Below are 17148 nucleotides of genomic sequence, written 5' to 3'. Positions count from 1 at the left end.
GTATTTTTCAACTTTGTAACTTTTATACTTTTTAAACTATTAATTAAAAACTATCAAAATTTTCCCATTGACTTAACATTGCCCTTTATGACATCACAGCAATTAGAATCTTATGGCAGGTGTTCAGGCCAGCTGGCCCAACTGCCATTCTCAGGCTTTAAGCATACAAACTGGCCCTATTAAGACTACACATCCTGTTCAACTGCTTCCTCTGCCAAAAACTGTTTCAAAATAAAAGTCCTCACTACAATATTTCACTGTTAAACAATTTAACCCTTTAAACTACTGAACTTTTTAACTGTTCAGCCATTGTAACTGTTACTTGTCATCAACTATGACTCCTACCCACTGTAGCTAGTTAGCTAAGTTAGCTAAGTAACTTGGTTAGCATAGTTAGCATGCTAGCATGTTAGCATGCTAGTTAGCATTTTTAGCAAAACTGCTAAAATGATTAGCTAAGTTAGCTAAGTCACATGGTTAGCATAGTTAGCATGCTAGCATGTTAACATGCTAGTTAGCATTTTTAGCAAAACTGCTAAAAATGATTAGCTAAGTTAGCTAAGTCACATGGTTAGCATAGTTAGCATGCTAGCATGTTAGCATGCTAGTTAGCATTTTTTACAAAACTGCTAAAAATGATTAGCTCAGTTAGCTAAGTCACATGGTTAGCATAGTTAGCATGCTAGCATGTTAGCATGCTAGTTAGCATTTTTTACAAAACTGCTAAAAATGATTAGCTAAGTTAGCTAAGTCACATGGTTAGCATAGTTAGCATGCTAGCATTGCTAACATGCTAGTTAGCATAACTACTAAAAATGAAAACATTAGCTAAGTTAACTAAGTTAAGTATTATCCACCTATTTAACCGTTCAATCATTCCAACTATATTAAACCTTATCTACCAAGCAAATCATTTAACTGTATAAACTATCCACCTATTTAACTGTTCAGTCATTCCAACTATATTAAACCTCATCTACCTAGCAACCAATATAGTTTATATAGTATATATTTTTTGCATTTTCATGCACTGTATTTCCTTCAGGAAATGCTTTTCTAGTTATTATTCTTCTTCTAACGCAGTTAATGCAGCTTCAACCGTTTAACGTAGAAACTTCATTCAAACTATGTTGCGTAGGTCTTACTAAGGACATGGGGGCTTTGTATATTTCATCTTTGTAACTTTTATACTTTTTAAACTATTAATAAAAAACTATTCAAAATTTCCCCATAGACTTAACATGGGCTGATGACATCACAATGGACTAATTAACTTGATTTGCACCTGTATCATCTTCCAGCTGCTCATCTAGGCCCCATCAAAGAATCAGTTCAACTGATTGCACCTGTATCAACTGCTTTCTACTGAACTAGACCAACTCTTTCTGTGTCTCTCCATTCTACAAGGATATAAGACACATTTCATCCAACTTTCTATCCATTCATCCTCTTCAAACCATTCACTCATCCACCCATTGAACTATCCATCAACATCCATTAAACGATCTGCCTATCAACATCCATTCAACTTTCTGTCTATCAACATCCATTACACTATCTACATTTAACTTTTAAACTATATACTCTGTCTCAGGCTTTAAGCATACAATATGGCTCTATTAAGACTGCCGTTAAGCAATTAGAATCCTAGGCCAGGTGGCCAGGCCACCTGCACCCTATCAGTTTCTCAGGCTAACCTTTTAAACTATCCAGCTATTTGACTGTTCAGTCAGTCCAACTATATTAAACCTCATCTACCTAGTTCAGTCATTCCAACTATATTAAACCTCATCTACCTAGCAAATAATTTAACCTTTTACACTATCCACCTATTTAACCGTTCAGTCATTCCAACTATATTAAACCTCATCTACCTAGTTCAGTCATTCCTATATTAAACCTCATCTACCTAGTTCAGTCATTCCAACTATATTAAACCTCATCTACCTAGCAAATAATTTAACCATTTGAATCCTATGGCAGGTGTTCGGGCCACCTGCATCAACTGCCAGTCTCAGGCTTTAAGCATACAAACTGGCCCTATTAAGACTACACATCCTGTTCAACTGCTTCCTCTGCCAGAAACTGTTTCAAAATAAAAGTCCTCACTACAATATTTCACTGTTAAACAATTTAACCCTTTAAACTACTGAACTTTTTAACTGTTCAGCCATTGTAACTGTTACTTGTCATCAACTATGACTCCTACCCACTGTAGCTAGTTACTTAAGTTAGCTAAGTAACTTGGTTAGCATAGTTAGCATGCTAGCATGTTAGTTAGCATGCTAGTTAGCATTTTTAACAAAACTGCTAAAAATGATTAGCTAAGTTAGCTAAGTCACATGGTTAGCATAGTTAGCATGCTAACATGTTAGCATGCTAGTTAGCATTTTTAGCAAAACTGCTAAAAATTATTAGCTAAGTTAGCTAAGTCACATGGTTAGCATAGTTAGCATGCTAGCATGTTAGCAAGCTAGTTAGCATAGTTAGCAAAACTACTAAAAATGATTAGCTAGGTTAGCTAAGTCACATGGTTAACATAGTTAGAATGTTAGCATTGCTAACATGCTAGTTAGCATAACTACTAAAAATGAAAACATTAGCTAAGTTAACTAAGTTAAGTATTATCCACCTATTTAACCGTTCAATCATTCCAACTATATTAAACCTTATCTACCAAGCAAATCATTTAACCATATAAACTATCCACCTATTTAACTGTTCAGTCACTCCAACTATATTAAACCTCATCTACCTAGCAACCAATATAGTTTGTTTTTACTCTGTGTGATATTTCACATCATATTTTTTGCATTTTCATGCACTGTATTTCCTTCAGGAAATGCTTTTCTAGTTCTTATTATTCTTCTTCTAACGTAGCTAATGCAGCTTCAACCATTTAACGTAGAAACTTCATTCAAACTATGTTACGTAGGTCTTACTTAGGACATGTAGGCTTTGTATTTTTCATCTTTGTAACTTTTATACTTTTTAAACTATTAATTATTAACTTTTATAAAATCCCCATAGACTTAACATGGGCTGATGACATCACAATGGACTAATTAACTTGATTTGCACCTGTATCTTCTTCCAGCTGCTCATCTAGGCCCCATCAAAGAATCAGTTCAACTGATTGCACCTGTATCAACTGCTTTCTACTGAACTAGACCAACTCTCTCTGTGTCTCTACATTCTACAAGGATATAAGACACATTTCATCCAACTTTCTATCCATTCATCCTCTTCAAACCATTCACTCATCCACCCATTAAACTATCCATCAACATCCATTAAACAATCTGCCTATCAACATCCATTCAACTTTCTGTCTATCAACATCCATTACACTATCTACATTTAACTTTTAAACTATATACTCTGTCTCAGGCTTTAAGCATACAATATGGCTCTATTAAGACTGCCGTTAAGCAATTAGAATCCTATGGCAGGTGTTCGTGCCACCTGTTTCAACTGCCAGTCTCAGGCTTTAAGCATACAAACTGGTCCTATTAAGACTACACATCCTGTTCAACTGCTTCCTCTGCCAAAAACTGTTTCAAAATAAAAGTCCTCACTACAATATTTCACTGTTAAACAATTTAACCCTTTAAACTACTGAACTTTTTAACTGTTCAGCCATTGTAACTGTTACTTGTCATCAACTATGACTCCTACCCACTGTAGCTAGTTAGCTAAGTTAGCTAAGTCACATGGTTAGCATAGTTAGCATGCTAGCATGTTAGCATGCTAGTTAGCATTTTTAGCAAAACTGCTAAAAACGATTAGCTAAGTCAGCATGGTTAATATAGTTAGCATGCTAGCATGTTAGCATGCTAGTTAGCATTTTTAGCAAAACTGTTAAAAATGATTAGCTAAGTTAGCTAAGTCACATGGTTAGCATAGTTAGCATGTTAGTATTGCTAACATGCTAGTTAGCATAACTACTAAAAATGAAAACATTAGCTAAGTTAACTAAGTTAAGTATTATCCACCTATTTAACCGTTCAATCATTCCAACTATATTAAACCTTATCTACCAAGCAAATCATTTAACCATATAAACGATCCACCTATTTAACTGTTCAGTCACTCCAACTATATTAAACCTCATCTACCTAGCAACCAATATAGTTTGTTTTTACTCTGTATGATATTTTACATCATATTTTTTGATTTTCATGCACTGTATTTCCTTCAGGAAATGCTTTTCTAGTTATTATTCTTCTTCTTCTAACGCAGTTAATGCAGCTTCAACCGTTTAACGTAGAAACTTCATTCAAACTGCGTTGCGTAGGTCTTACTTATGACATGTGGGCTTTGTATTTTTCATCTTTGTAACTTTTATACTTTTTAAACTATTAATTAAAAACTGCTCAAAATTTCCCCATAGACTTAACATGGGCTGATGACATCACAATGGACTAATTAACTTGATTTGCACCTGGTATCATCTTCCAGCTGCTCATCTAGGCCCCATCAAAGAATCAGTCCAACTGATTGCACCTGTATCAACTGCTTTCTACTGAACTAGACCAACTCTCTCTGTCTCTCCATTCTACAAGGATATAAGACACATTTCCTCCAACTTTCTATCCATTCATCCTCTTCAAACCATTCACTCATCCACCCATTAAACTATCCATCAACATCCATTAAACAATCTGCCTATCAACATCCATTCAACTTTCTGTCTATCAACATCCATTACACTATCTACATTTAACTTTTAAACTATATACTCTGTCTCAGGCTTTAAGCATACAATATGGCTCTATTAAGACTGCCGTTAAGCAATTAGAATCCTATGGCAGGTGTTCGGGCCAGCTGCATCAACTGCCAGTCTCAGGCTTTAAGCATACAAACTGGCCCTATTAAGACTACACATCCTGTCCAACTGCTTCCTCTGCCAAAAACTGTTCCAAAATAAAAGTCCTCACTACAATATTTCACTGTTAAACAATTTAACCCTTTAAACTACTGAACTTTTTAACTGTTCAGCCATTGTAACTGTTACTTGTCATCAACTATGACTCCTACCCACTGTAGCTAGTTAGCTAAGTAACTTGGTTAGCATAGTTAGCATGCTAGCATGTTAGCATGCTAGTTAGCATGCTAGTTAGCATTTTTAGCAAAACTGCTAAAAATGATTAGCTAAGTTAGCTAAGTCACATGGTTAGCATAGTTAGCATGCTAACATGCTAGTTAGCATTTTTAGCAAAACTGTTAAAAATGATTAGCTAAGTTAGCTAAGTAACATGGTTAATATAGTTAGCATGTTAGCATTGCTGTTAGCATAACTACTAAAAATGAAAACATTAGCTAAATTAACTAAGTTAAGTATTATCCACCTATTTACCCGTTCAATCATTCCAACTATATTAAACCTTATCTACCAAGCAAATCATTTAACCATATAAACTATCCACCTATTTAAACTGTTCAGTCACTCCAACTATATTAAACCTCATCTACCTAGCAACCAATATAGTTTGTTTTTACTCTGTATGATATTTTACATCATATTTTTTGCATTTTCATGCACTGTATTTCCTTCAGGAAATGCTTTTCTAGTTATTCTTCTTCTTCTAACGCAGTTAATGCAGCTTCAACCGTTTAACGTAGAAACTTCATTCAAACTGCGTTGCGTAGGTCTTACTTATGACATGTGGGCTTTGTATTTTTCATCTTTGTAACTTTTATACTTTTTAAACTATTAATTAAAAACTGCTCAAAATTTCCCCATAGACTTAACATGGGCTGATGACATCACAATGGACTAATTAACTTGATTTGCACCTGGTATCATCTTCCAGCTGCTCATCTAGGCCCCATCAAAGAATCAGTTCAACTGATTGCACCTGTATCAACTGCTTTCTACTGAACTAGACCAACTCTCTCTGTCTCTCCATTCTACAAGGATATAAGACACATTTCCTCCAACTTTCTATCCATTCATCCTCTTCAAACCATTCACTCATCCACCCATTAAACTATCCATCAACATCCATTAAACAATCTGCCTATCAACATCCATTCAACTTTCTGTCTATCAACATCCATTACACTATCTACATTTAACTTTTAAACTATATACTCTGTCTCAGGCTTTAAGCATACAATATGGCTCTATTAAGACTGCCGTTAAGCAATTAGAATCCTATGGCAGGTGTTCGGGCCAGCTGCATCAACTGCCAGTCTCAGGCTTTAAGCATACAAACTGGCCCTATTAAGACTACACATCCTGTCCAACTGCTTCCTCTGCCAAAAACTGTTTCAAAATAAAAGTCCTCACTACAATATTTCACTGTTAAACAATTTAACCCTTTAAACGACTGAACTTTTTAACTGTTTAGCCATTGTAACTGTTACTTGTCATCAACTATGACTTCTACCCACTGTAGCTAGTTAGCATGGTTAGCATAGTTAGCATGCTAGCATGTTAGCATGCTAGTTAGCATTTTTTGTAAAACTGCTAAAAATGATTAGCTAAGTTAGCTAAGTCACATGGTTAGCATAGTTAGCATGCTAACATGTTAGCATGCTAACATGTTAGCATACTAGTTAGCATTTTTAGCAAAACTGCTAAAAATGATTAGCTAAGTAAGCTAAGTCACATGGTTAGCATAGTTAGCATGCTACCATGCTAGTTAGCATAGTTAATAAAACTGCAAAAAAATGATTAGCTAGGTTAGCTAAGTCACATAGTTAGCATGTTAGCATTGCTAACATGCTAGTTAGCATAACTACTAAAAATGAAAACATTAGCTAAGTTAACTAAGTTAAGTATTATCCACCTATTTAACCGTTCAATCATTCCAACTATATTAAACCTTATCTACCAAGCAAATCATTTAACCATATAAACTATCCACCTATTTAACTGTTCAGTCACTCCAACTATATTAAACCTCATCTACCTAGCAACCAATATAGTTTGTTTTTACTCTGTATGATATTTTACATCATATTTTTTGCATTTTCATGCACTGTATTTCCTTCAGGAAATGCTTTTCTAGTCTGTTATTATTCTTCTTCCGACCAAATTTGACGTTTAATGACAATAAAACCACTGAACCGTTTGACGTCATTCAAACACTCCTACAAAGGTCTTGTAACGGACAATTGTACAATGTATTTTTTACATTTGTGAACTTTATACTTTTTGAGATATTTACGATAAAAGAGCAATAAATTCCCATTGACTTAACGTTGAGACGCTTTGGCGGCAAATATGCATTGTTACGTAAGTGCTAATTAAGCTTTACAGCTGTGAAAACATTCCAACACTAGAAGCAATCTAACCTTGAAGTAGAATCTACCATTCCACAGCTGCGGTAAACCTGAACATTAACGTTTTGTCGCCTGCTGTAGAAGCTACTGTAGCACTGCTCCTTACCTTTCAGAGGGTTTCTGCAATTACAGACAAGTAAGTGTTCCATTTTTTGGTATTTCACTTATTTAGAACTTGTCAAACATTATGTCATGTAAGTTAGCATTAACGTTATATGTGTGAAATGAGTGGTCGTCGATATGGGTTATGTAAGGAAACCCACTTTTAATTAACGTTAAATATGTAACGTTAGTCAAACGTTACCGTAACCGGTTAGCTGTAGGTAACGATATAAATAGCTAGCTAACGACAGTCAAACCTAACATTAGCTCCCGGCTAACGTTTAACGTCAGCACTATATTTAGCTAACGACAATCAAACCTCAGCTAGTTACAGAAGGTAAGTGTTTTGGTTTTTGATATTTGAGTCATTAATGTCGTCAAAAGTTATGTTTCCCATTAGACATTCTCTGGCTATAACGTTAGCATGTATGACAGTGGGTCACAAAACTAACGTTAGAAAACGTTAACGTTAATGTTAGTGAAATAGTTAACGTTAGCACCTTATTACGTTGATATTTATTATGTAAGGAAACCCACTGTTAATCAACGTTAATGTCGTCGACTTTACAGTGACTGGATAGCTGTAGGTTTTGATAGCTAACGACAGTCAAACGTAACGTAACGTTGGCTCCCAGCTAAGCACTAACATTACATTTCATTAGGCAGCAGCGTTTTTCTAGAAACGTAAACTCTGGTTCTATTTAACATTAGGACCTAGGTCACTTTCCACAGGTGTATAGAATCAAGCACCTAGAATAGATTATGAATGCAGACTGGTGCTTGATTATATTGTGTGAAGAGACCTGATGAAACCCATCACGGTTTCATTCATGGCATGAATACATTGTTGATGGTCGTAACGTTATACTGTAGCTTCTACCGTTCACATTTTAGTTAAAGCTAACATATGCTCCTGTTTTTATTTACCAAACGTTGTACACCGCTTGTTTGTGTAAACAGACTAGGCTATGTTTTCATTCTGCTGTTGATGTAAATACGATCACGGTGTGCTATCATAGTTCGTTTTTTGATGGGTTTCATCAGGTCCCTTTCCACAGTTGTATACAATCAAGCACCTAGATAATGAATGCATGGTGCTTGATTAATACTGTGGAGAGGGACCTTATGAAAGCCATGAATAGGCTACTGTTAGGAAATGGACTATATGAAGTATTGTACAGAAGTTGCGCTATAACGTTTGTGTTGTCTACATAGGCTACAATAGTATGTTTGCTTGGCCTACGCATTTCTGCATTGTTCTGGCCCATAAATTAAAGTGTAGCCTGGCACGTGAATCGAGCTTTCCAGTTGTACATTGTAATTTGTAGGGAAAAATGGAAGGAAGGAAGGAAGATTGATCAGTCCTTACTCATGATTATCAACAGCAACAACAAACCCATGCCTACAAAGTTTTCTAAGCTCCTTACGTTTTATATTGGAAAAAAAAATATGATTAGCTATCAACTATCCTTAAACTGAAAACAATAAAACACAGAATTCTGCTTTGTTTGTAATTTAATATTATAGGATAGTATTTAACTACCAGTAGCTTGATGGTGCAACAATTGTATTGTACTCTACCTTTTTTAATTGTCCTACAATTGTAGAGAATTGTTTAAAAAGCTTAAACTGTTTACCATGATATTCGTTAAGTTAAACATGTGTCAGCCTAATGTAATGTAACTTCACTTAAATAAATAAGCTGTATTACACAATTGTACAATTGCAGACATTCCTTGTATTGTTTTGGTATAGCTGTTAAACTTGCTTGCTTTTGTCTTTTAGGTTCCAGACCAGACCAGTGGTGATGACCATTGACATTGTGTGTGTGCGTGCCTATCTGTGCACACCTGTCAACCATACATCTCTGACAATGTTGCTAGCAACATACCTACTAGCATACATTCTTACAAACATCTCAACATATCTGTGCACATACCATTTAACCATACTGAGACTGAGATCTACACAGAGACATTCTGAGAACTATTGATGGAACTTGTATACCTGTGAGTCATATTTGTCAACCATTCATACCTTTGAATCATACCTGTGCTGTAACATCTGTGAAACTTATTTATGCTGTTAGACCTCTGTTTTTAGACCTGAGCTGTGCTGTGTGAAAATTAAGATTCTAACTAAGTTCTGTCTAAAACTGATCATCCGAAGGGCTGACTCTTTTATTCTTCAGTATATCACCATTCAAGTTCTGTAAGAATGCAAATTCAGTAGACATCTGTTTTCTCCCATATCATTATTGGTTAACTTTAAAATTGGTTTCAACAACTTTGATTTTTTTTACTTGAAACTTGCATTGGTTGTTAAGTGTTCATTAGTGTGTTCTGAGTATCATTCTGCAGTACTGTATTAAAACAAAGAATGTTGATCAATATTGAATTGACCATTTATTTTTACTGACTGTCATATACTCTAAGCTAACATCTAACCAAGTAAGTGGTTTTCAAGAATACTGTAAGACTGTGTAATCTGAATAATCATACTGTAAGTAATATAATGTTATACACAGCTTTTTTGCATTTACATGCAATGGTAATTCCCTGGAATTGCATTTTCTAGTTTATTTTCTTATTTCATCACACGTCAAAAGACACAAACACACACACACACATATCTGACTTTCTCCAACTTTTGCACATCTCCATAGAACTTTTTATTTATTATTTTTGATTTCTCCTCCATCTACCCATGTCCTTGATTGCCTAGCCTTTCATCAGGAAGCTTCTCCAACACACATCCCCAACATACTTACAGCACACTGCCCACACACACACACACACACACACACAGTCACTGCTCCACTTCCCTCCCGCCCACACACACATCTTCACTGTCATCACTCACATACATCATACATACAGTACTCTGCTTGCAATAGTAAGTCCCTGCCCCCCCCCCCAATACACAGCACATTGTCTCATGAGGAAGCTTCTCAAACACACATATTGCACACAGCACACTATCCCATCTCCCCTGTCATCCCCCCAACACACACACCAAGTAAAAAGTAAGTAAAAAGCAAACGGTTTTATTTTGAACTTTTATTGTAAACTTTATTTTGGCTTTCTTATAGTAAAGCATAAAGCATATTCAGGGTTCCCATATCTTCTTAATCTCACTCATCAAATCAAATCACATTCTTTTCTAGGACTTTTTAGGCACAATTCTCTGAAATGAATTTCACAAAAAAAAAAAATGACCTGCTTGTAAGGAGAACAATTTGGTCATGTGGCATGAGCATTTCTAGGGCTTACTCCCCAGGTCACCGTCACTCACACACACACACAGGCCACCTATGTCCAGCAGCTACTAATATGCCAGTCATTAGTTGAAACTGAAAAGGTGTCTGTTCATCTTCAAAAGAAGCTGGTTTTCAAAGTTGCCAGAATTCAGTGCCCGGGAGTTTCAGGCCCAAGTGGTGGAAATTGGATAAATTAAGCAACATTTCAGCTCTTACTATCCTGTAGTTTTTATTAGTACCATGGTTCAACAAATGTGTAAAGGTTATATAATAATTCACTTTAACTGAGAAGTTAACAAAAAATATTCCACTATTCCACAAGTTACCAAAACAGAAAGAAAGAAAGAAAGCCTTTGAAATGTAGCCTATCCCATGCTTCCACAAAGAGGCATATTGAACTAATGTTTAGGCTACATGTTTTTTGCATGGGTAGGCTATATTGTTGTTTGGTGATTTAGCCTACTCCTTTACTACACCCTCTTCTGAGCAAACAAGGCATAGGTTTATCATGTAGGGTAATTGCTCTTTCTTACATTAAATAACTTTAATTTATCCTCTCTACTTGTCCCTGTAGTCATGGCCTCCTCATCACTAATTTCGGGCTCATCATTTTCAGTGGTCGACTGGTTGATCTGCTGCTCAGTCTCTCCTGGCCTCTTTCTACCCTCCATCCTTCCTGACGCTTGTGTCTACTGTAGGGCCGGCTTGGCTATCCGTATCTGAGAAAACTTTTTGGAAAAGACGGGCTATATGGACCCGACCAACTCTTTTTGGGAGGGGAGAACTCCCTCACGGCTACCCATGCAGAGGCATTGCATTGGTGTCATGCACAGAATGCGGAACGTGTCCTACTTTAAGAAAAGATAGACTAACGTGACAAATGTCAATATTTGTTTCCTCGACCGGCCCAAAAGTGAAGCGGCCCACCGGGAATTCTCCCGATTACCCACCCCAGGCCTGATTCAGTCTTACTCTTCTTGGACTGAAGACAACTCCTGCGATGCTATGGATACATAGCCTTTCACAGGCCGCTAGGGCAGGTAGCCGATGTACAGAAACATTTCTTGCAAATACGGCCACGGGTGTATGACGTTATATTCACCACTACCCTGTTCACCGAGTTCACCACTATCGTCGGGGTGGTCGTCTATGATAACGGGAGGTCCTCCAGTAGGTGATCGTGCTTCCATGGCGGTCAAGGCGGTCATCCTCTAGCAACAAACAAGAGCTGAAATAGAGCGCGCAGCGTGCGGAGCATGCGTAATGCAATCTAGGAGCAGTGATTCGCCAAACCTCCCTTATTGCAGTCGCACACATTTTTTCTAATTTTATGTTTTAGTAACGAGTAACGAAGATGCTTAGTGGAAATATAACGGAGTAAAAGTATACATTTTATCTAGGAAATGTAGTGGAGTAAAAGTGGAAGTTGACATAAATTTAAATAGCGAAGTAAAGTACAGATACGTGAAATTTCTACTTAAGTACAGTAACGAAGTATTTGTACTCCGTTAGATTACAACACTGCTTTTGGGTGCTCCTTGTTGGTGCCCCCCACCCAATCCCAATCCTCCCCCACCTTTTTTATGCAGCCCTTGCCACTTAATCTACTAAACCCCTCTTCTACGGCACTTTTTACCCCCCCCCCCCCCCATTAATGCACAAATAGGCTGACACCAGACATAATTTCACTGCATTTCTTACTTCCAGTAACTATATGCATGTGACAATAAACTTCCTTGTATCCTTGTATCCTTGTATAAATTATTTTGTGAGGCTTGGTCTAAACATTGTCTGTGAGAATTTTGGTGAAGATTTGATTATTTTTGAAGCCTGTGACACTTTTTATGATGTTTGGCTTTTCTATGAAACTGTGGCAAAAGTAAACATTTTTAGAGCATAAGACCAGGGTCAAAAATGCATCTGAATGAAGGGCAAATCAGACTTTGTTGCATTTGTTTTTCTTATTTCTAGGCGTTTAATTTTGATACACTGGAAAGACTGCCACCCACCCTCACATAGTCTTTGGATAAGGGATGTGCTAATGTTCTCAAAGCTGGAGAGGATGCGGTACTTAAGGCGAGGCTCTATATCCAAATTCAATAAGCTATGGCAGCCCTTCCTTCTGCATGTTGAAACATTGAACTTGCAACTCCCAGATCCCTCATGAGCTATACCTTATTTACAGAAGGATGATAGGATATCCCTGACATTTGCACTCACCTGATTGTGCTGGGGACTTGCTTGGAGATGCTATACGCATAATATGAGACCCCCACCCCTCTCCCCCTTCTTCTTCTTGTTATTTTTTTTATTTAGTTCGTTTTTTTTAAAATTATTATTATTATTTTTGGTGTCATGTCTTAGTTTCAGTTTTCTCTGTGTTTGTAGAACAGTACAGCCTGGGTGGGGTGGGTTAGGCTGTGGAGGGCGGGTGGTATTGTGGGTGGGGTGGAGGGTGGGATTGAGGGGAGGGGGGTTGGGTGGGGTGGGTACCCCTGTATTGTGTTTATGTCAGCTTTGCAATGTTGTTGTGGAATGGATTTTTACTGTTGTAAAAATACTCTGTATTGAAAAAAACCCCTAAAAACTTTCATAAATAAACCATGAAAGAATTTTGAGTCTAGGTCAATCTGGTAAGGAGAAATAAGCATAATTCACTTTTTTGACAATAGCGCCACCTTTGGGTGTACCCCACATTTTGGGTTATGGGTAGTGGGGGTACTGGTAACCATACCTGAAAATTTCAAGTTTCTAGGACTTAGGTTTAGGCTGCAGTATGACTTTTACAGAATTTTGGGGGGAAATGAACGGCACAGAAACAACAGGGGTCCCGCAGCTGCGCTGCTCGGACCCCTAATAATAATAGTAAGAAAACATAGAAACACAATGGGTGCCTTCGCTGCTTGGCCCCCAATTAAAATAAACTAAATCTACACAATGAATTGACTGTCTTTAATTAAGCAGATAATGACTGATGTGACGATTAGAATACCTGATGCTTAGTTACTCCCTCTGAAGAAAGATGACAAACAATCTGTAGAACCACACTTGTAGTAGGGGGGCCTATGTGTCTAATTTGGGGGCTTGTGGGATTCGCATGTTAATTTTTGGAGAGTATTATATCTTTGTTCTAGGGGTTCTTAAGATTAAACATGTCTCCATTTTTTTGAAGGTTTTGAAGGACCCAAATCAAAGGTCAAATTCAGAAAAGGTCAAATTTGGTGTTTTGTCCATAAACCTCACATTGCTGGTATTATAGTATAGGGTTTGGTGCCAAAAAGCAAAGATATTTTACATTGTAGTGTGCAAAAGTGGACCACATAAACAATACAACATTATAAAACATGTTTAGGCTGATGATTGATCTCTTTAACAAGAAATTGTGCCTAAAATTCTCGAAATTGTCCGCTTAAAAAAATAATACTTCGATATCAATACTATCAATTCATGCCTATTAGTGTGCTTCAGTGTAGGCCTAGCCTGCTCTGCCAGTTATTGTCTACACCCATTCAGAGCACAAAGTGCAGAGATCTCTGTTAAATCAAGTTTAATAGACTAGTACCAGCTGAAGTCTGTAAGGCCTTCCGTAGCCTATGTAAGTGTGAAGAAAAGAAAGGGTAAAAGGATCAGATAGACAAACAGACAGGTGTGTGTGTGTGTGTGAGAGAGAAAGAGAGACACTGGCAGTGACAGTTGGCTGTTGATAGCTGGCAGTTATAGAATTTAGAATATCGAATAACCTGAAGCACATAGTGCTCTGTTCTTAATGGTTGGTGATATTAGTGACCTTCTAGCCTTCTACATTTGAGCAAGCACATTTTCATAGTTCATGGTGGCACAGTCTAGTTAGGTCATATTCTGAGGTGTGCCTTTCTGTTAGTCAGGTGATGGCACACATATTCTAAAAGAAACCGATTTTGGCCTATGTATCCAGTGGCAGATATGTGTGGACTGGTGAATGACCCATCACTAGAGACATATGCCAAATTTCTTGTTTTTGTCCATGAGAGAGTATGGAGATGGTGATCACAAATCAGCCAACGATTACAACATTACAGTGCAGTTAACAGAACAAAGCAGTTTGGCATAGGAAATCCACCTGTAACAATGTGCATCTGCAGCATGCTAAGATTTGCTACTAGAAATCATGTGAAGCAGGCAGGACTCAGTGTCTTCAGAAAAGATGTGGTAGACCATCTTCTGAACCTGCAGCAACACCTGCAACTGCATCAAGTCCATCTAGAGGGACTTTGTACACTTGTTCAGCAGCAGCTGCTGCCAGCATAGATAAGTGCTTCTTCTGTCAGAAGCAGACAAAAGAGCGTCTTAATGAGATGTCCTATTTCAATGCAATTGCAAGGCAATCAACCAAGACATATAAGTAATATTTTGAAGTCAATGACTTTTAACAGGTAGCCAGTGTAAAGATGCTAGGATGGGGGAAATATGTTCATATTTTTTGTGTGTGTGAGCAGCTGCATTTTGTATAAGCTGTAAGCTCTTTAGACAGGTTTTATTACAGACAGCGTAATAGCATTGCAATAGTCTATCCTTGACGTGACAAAAGCATGGATTTATTTCTCGGCATCTGGTAAGAATAAGGACTTATCTTTAAAACATTTTTCCTTAAATGGTAAAATGATTTTTTGGTGATCTGTTTTATGTGATTATTTAGTGGTAGGTCCTGGTCAATTATAACTCCTAGGTTTTTAACACTTGTGGATGAGGTCATTGAAAGATCACTATATGTAGCCTGTGATGTGGATAGGATATCCCTCATCTTTTTAGAACCTAAAACCATGACTTCTGTTTTATCTGAGTTCAAAAGCAGGAAATTATTCGTCATCCATGTCTTTATATCTCTTATACATGTGTCAAGTTTGGCTAACAGGGTTAATTCATCAGGTTTTATGGAGAGGTATAGTTGTGTATCATCTGCTAAACAACAGGGGCCCCAGTACTGAGCCTTGAGGCACTCCATATTTTATATTATGATCTAAACCAAAAGAGTGCTGAGTCTTTGATGCCTATCAAATTTTCAAGCCTAAGTAGTATGTCATGGTCTATGGTGTCAAAGGCAGCGCTGAGGTCCAGGAGGACCAGTATTGATACAAGGCTAGGTTTTTTGAGGGAGGGCTTAATAACTGATGTCTGAAACGACTGCGGTACATGCCCTGATAGCATTGAATTATTCATAATCTAGAGCTAAACATTATCCAGAAGGGGAGAGCAGTCTTAAGAAGGTGAGTAGGAATAGGGTCTAGTAGACTAGTTGTAGATTTTGATGAGAAAATTGTGGAGGTGAGATCTAATATGTTGTGTATATGTAAATGAATTAAACGTTGTTCGAGGTCTCATCTGTGATTCTGTTATGTTTTTGCTATCTTTCAGCAATGGAGTATGTGCATTTGGTGAAACTGATTGGTTATTGATCTTATCTCTAATTGTTTGACATACAATCATAATACTGACATACAATCATACTGTTAAAAATAACTGTTTTGTGAACTTTATTCAACATAGCCAGTGATTTAGGCGAAATGTATGGTGTTAATTACAATGAAATATACAATTTAAAAAAATGACATAATGTTTCTCCATGTTTCTCCATGTTCAATGACCTCTAAAGACAGCCCAACCACTCTCCAAAAATTAACATTTCAAACCCACAGAAACCACATAGGCCCCCTGACTATTGGGGGAAATTCATTTTTTTCTCAACATTATAAAATTGGAGCGTTTATGAGATGATCCTATTTGAAACGTTGAATTTCATTCTGTGGACATTTCTGAAAAAGAGCAGTCTTTTAGTGAATTATGGTTATAAATTCTTTTCAAATGATTAAAACAATTTGTAAAGAACATGTTACCCACTGGAACTACCGTTACCTGAAAGAATCTTATCAATTGTCTTGGCAACTCGATCTGCATCCTCCATACTAAAACACATTGGTGGTTTAAATTTTATGACACTTTCCCAAGGGCCATCAGTACTGATACAGATCCGTTCATCTTTCAACCTATTGGAATGTAAACACATAGAGTAAAAGGTTATTTGCATGATAAACTGTAGTTACATCAAACTATAGTGTAGCCAATCAGATTTATTTACGTCAAGGTTGTTAAACAATGAACTTATTTCACAATTTTACTATTCAAATTAGAATTCTATTTCCTGGGTTACGGTTAAGGTAAGGAAATACCAGTGTATGCAAATGCAAAAAAGGTAGTCTTAGTCTAGCATCGTCTACCCGATGCTGGTTTTTTTTTTTTTTTGCCGTGTAGACGGCAGAGCCGGCAATTTTATGACGACATAGCCTCACCCCTCAACTCAGCCACCGCACTGGACCTGACACGCTGCTTGTCAGAACAAACCAAAGCATTTGTTTAAAATGTTTTTTCTTTCCCCATCATGATTTATGTGCACAATGTATCAGCCTTTTGTGGCTACCGGTAAGTTAGAAGCACACCGTTAGCTTAACTTAGTTAAACCA

The 17148-nt window shown here is 37.0% G+C and overlaps 1 protein-coding gene across 4 annotated transcripts in view; it reads right to left on the bottom strand.

Annotated features, from left to right (window-relative positions):
* Positions 1-16147: 16147 nt before the first annotated feature.
* phykpl (5-phosphohydroxy-L-lysine phospho-lyase) overlaps positions 16148-17148 on the bottom strand; it is an 88076-nt gene continuing 87075 nt past the window's right edge. For 3 of the 4 annotated variants that reach the window (XM_076292628.1, XM_076292629.1, XM_076292630.1), the window contains exons 11-12: positions 16544-16674; positions 16148-16443 (exon numbers count right to left, since the gene is read on the bottom strand). In XM_076292628.1, the coding sequence (XP_076148743.1) occupies positions 16427-16443; positions 16544-16674 (148 nt within the window). In that variant the 3' untranslated portion in view covers positions 16148-16426. Of the gene's footprint in view, positions 16444-16543; positions 16675-17148 lie in introns of those variants that run through there. The other variant, XR_012988370.1, reaches the window with a different exon arrangement.

This window comes from Alosa pseudoharengus, unplaced genomic scaffold, assembly GCF_046254945.1.
Source record: "Alosa pseudoharengus isolate Yale_2024_CS ecotype anadromous, Long Island Sound unplaced genomic scaffold, YU_APseudo_1.1 YU_APseudo_1.1_scf_19, whole genome shotgun sequence".
Taxonomy (NCBI): Eukaryota; Metazoa; Chordata; class Actinopteri; order Clupeiformes; family Clupeidae; genus Alosa; species Alosa pseudoharengus.
The sequence above is the reverse complement of the archived record's forward strand: the minus strand, read 5'-3'. Positions and strand labels throughout refer to the sequence as shown.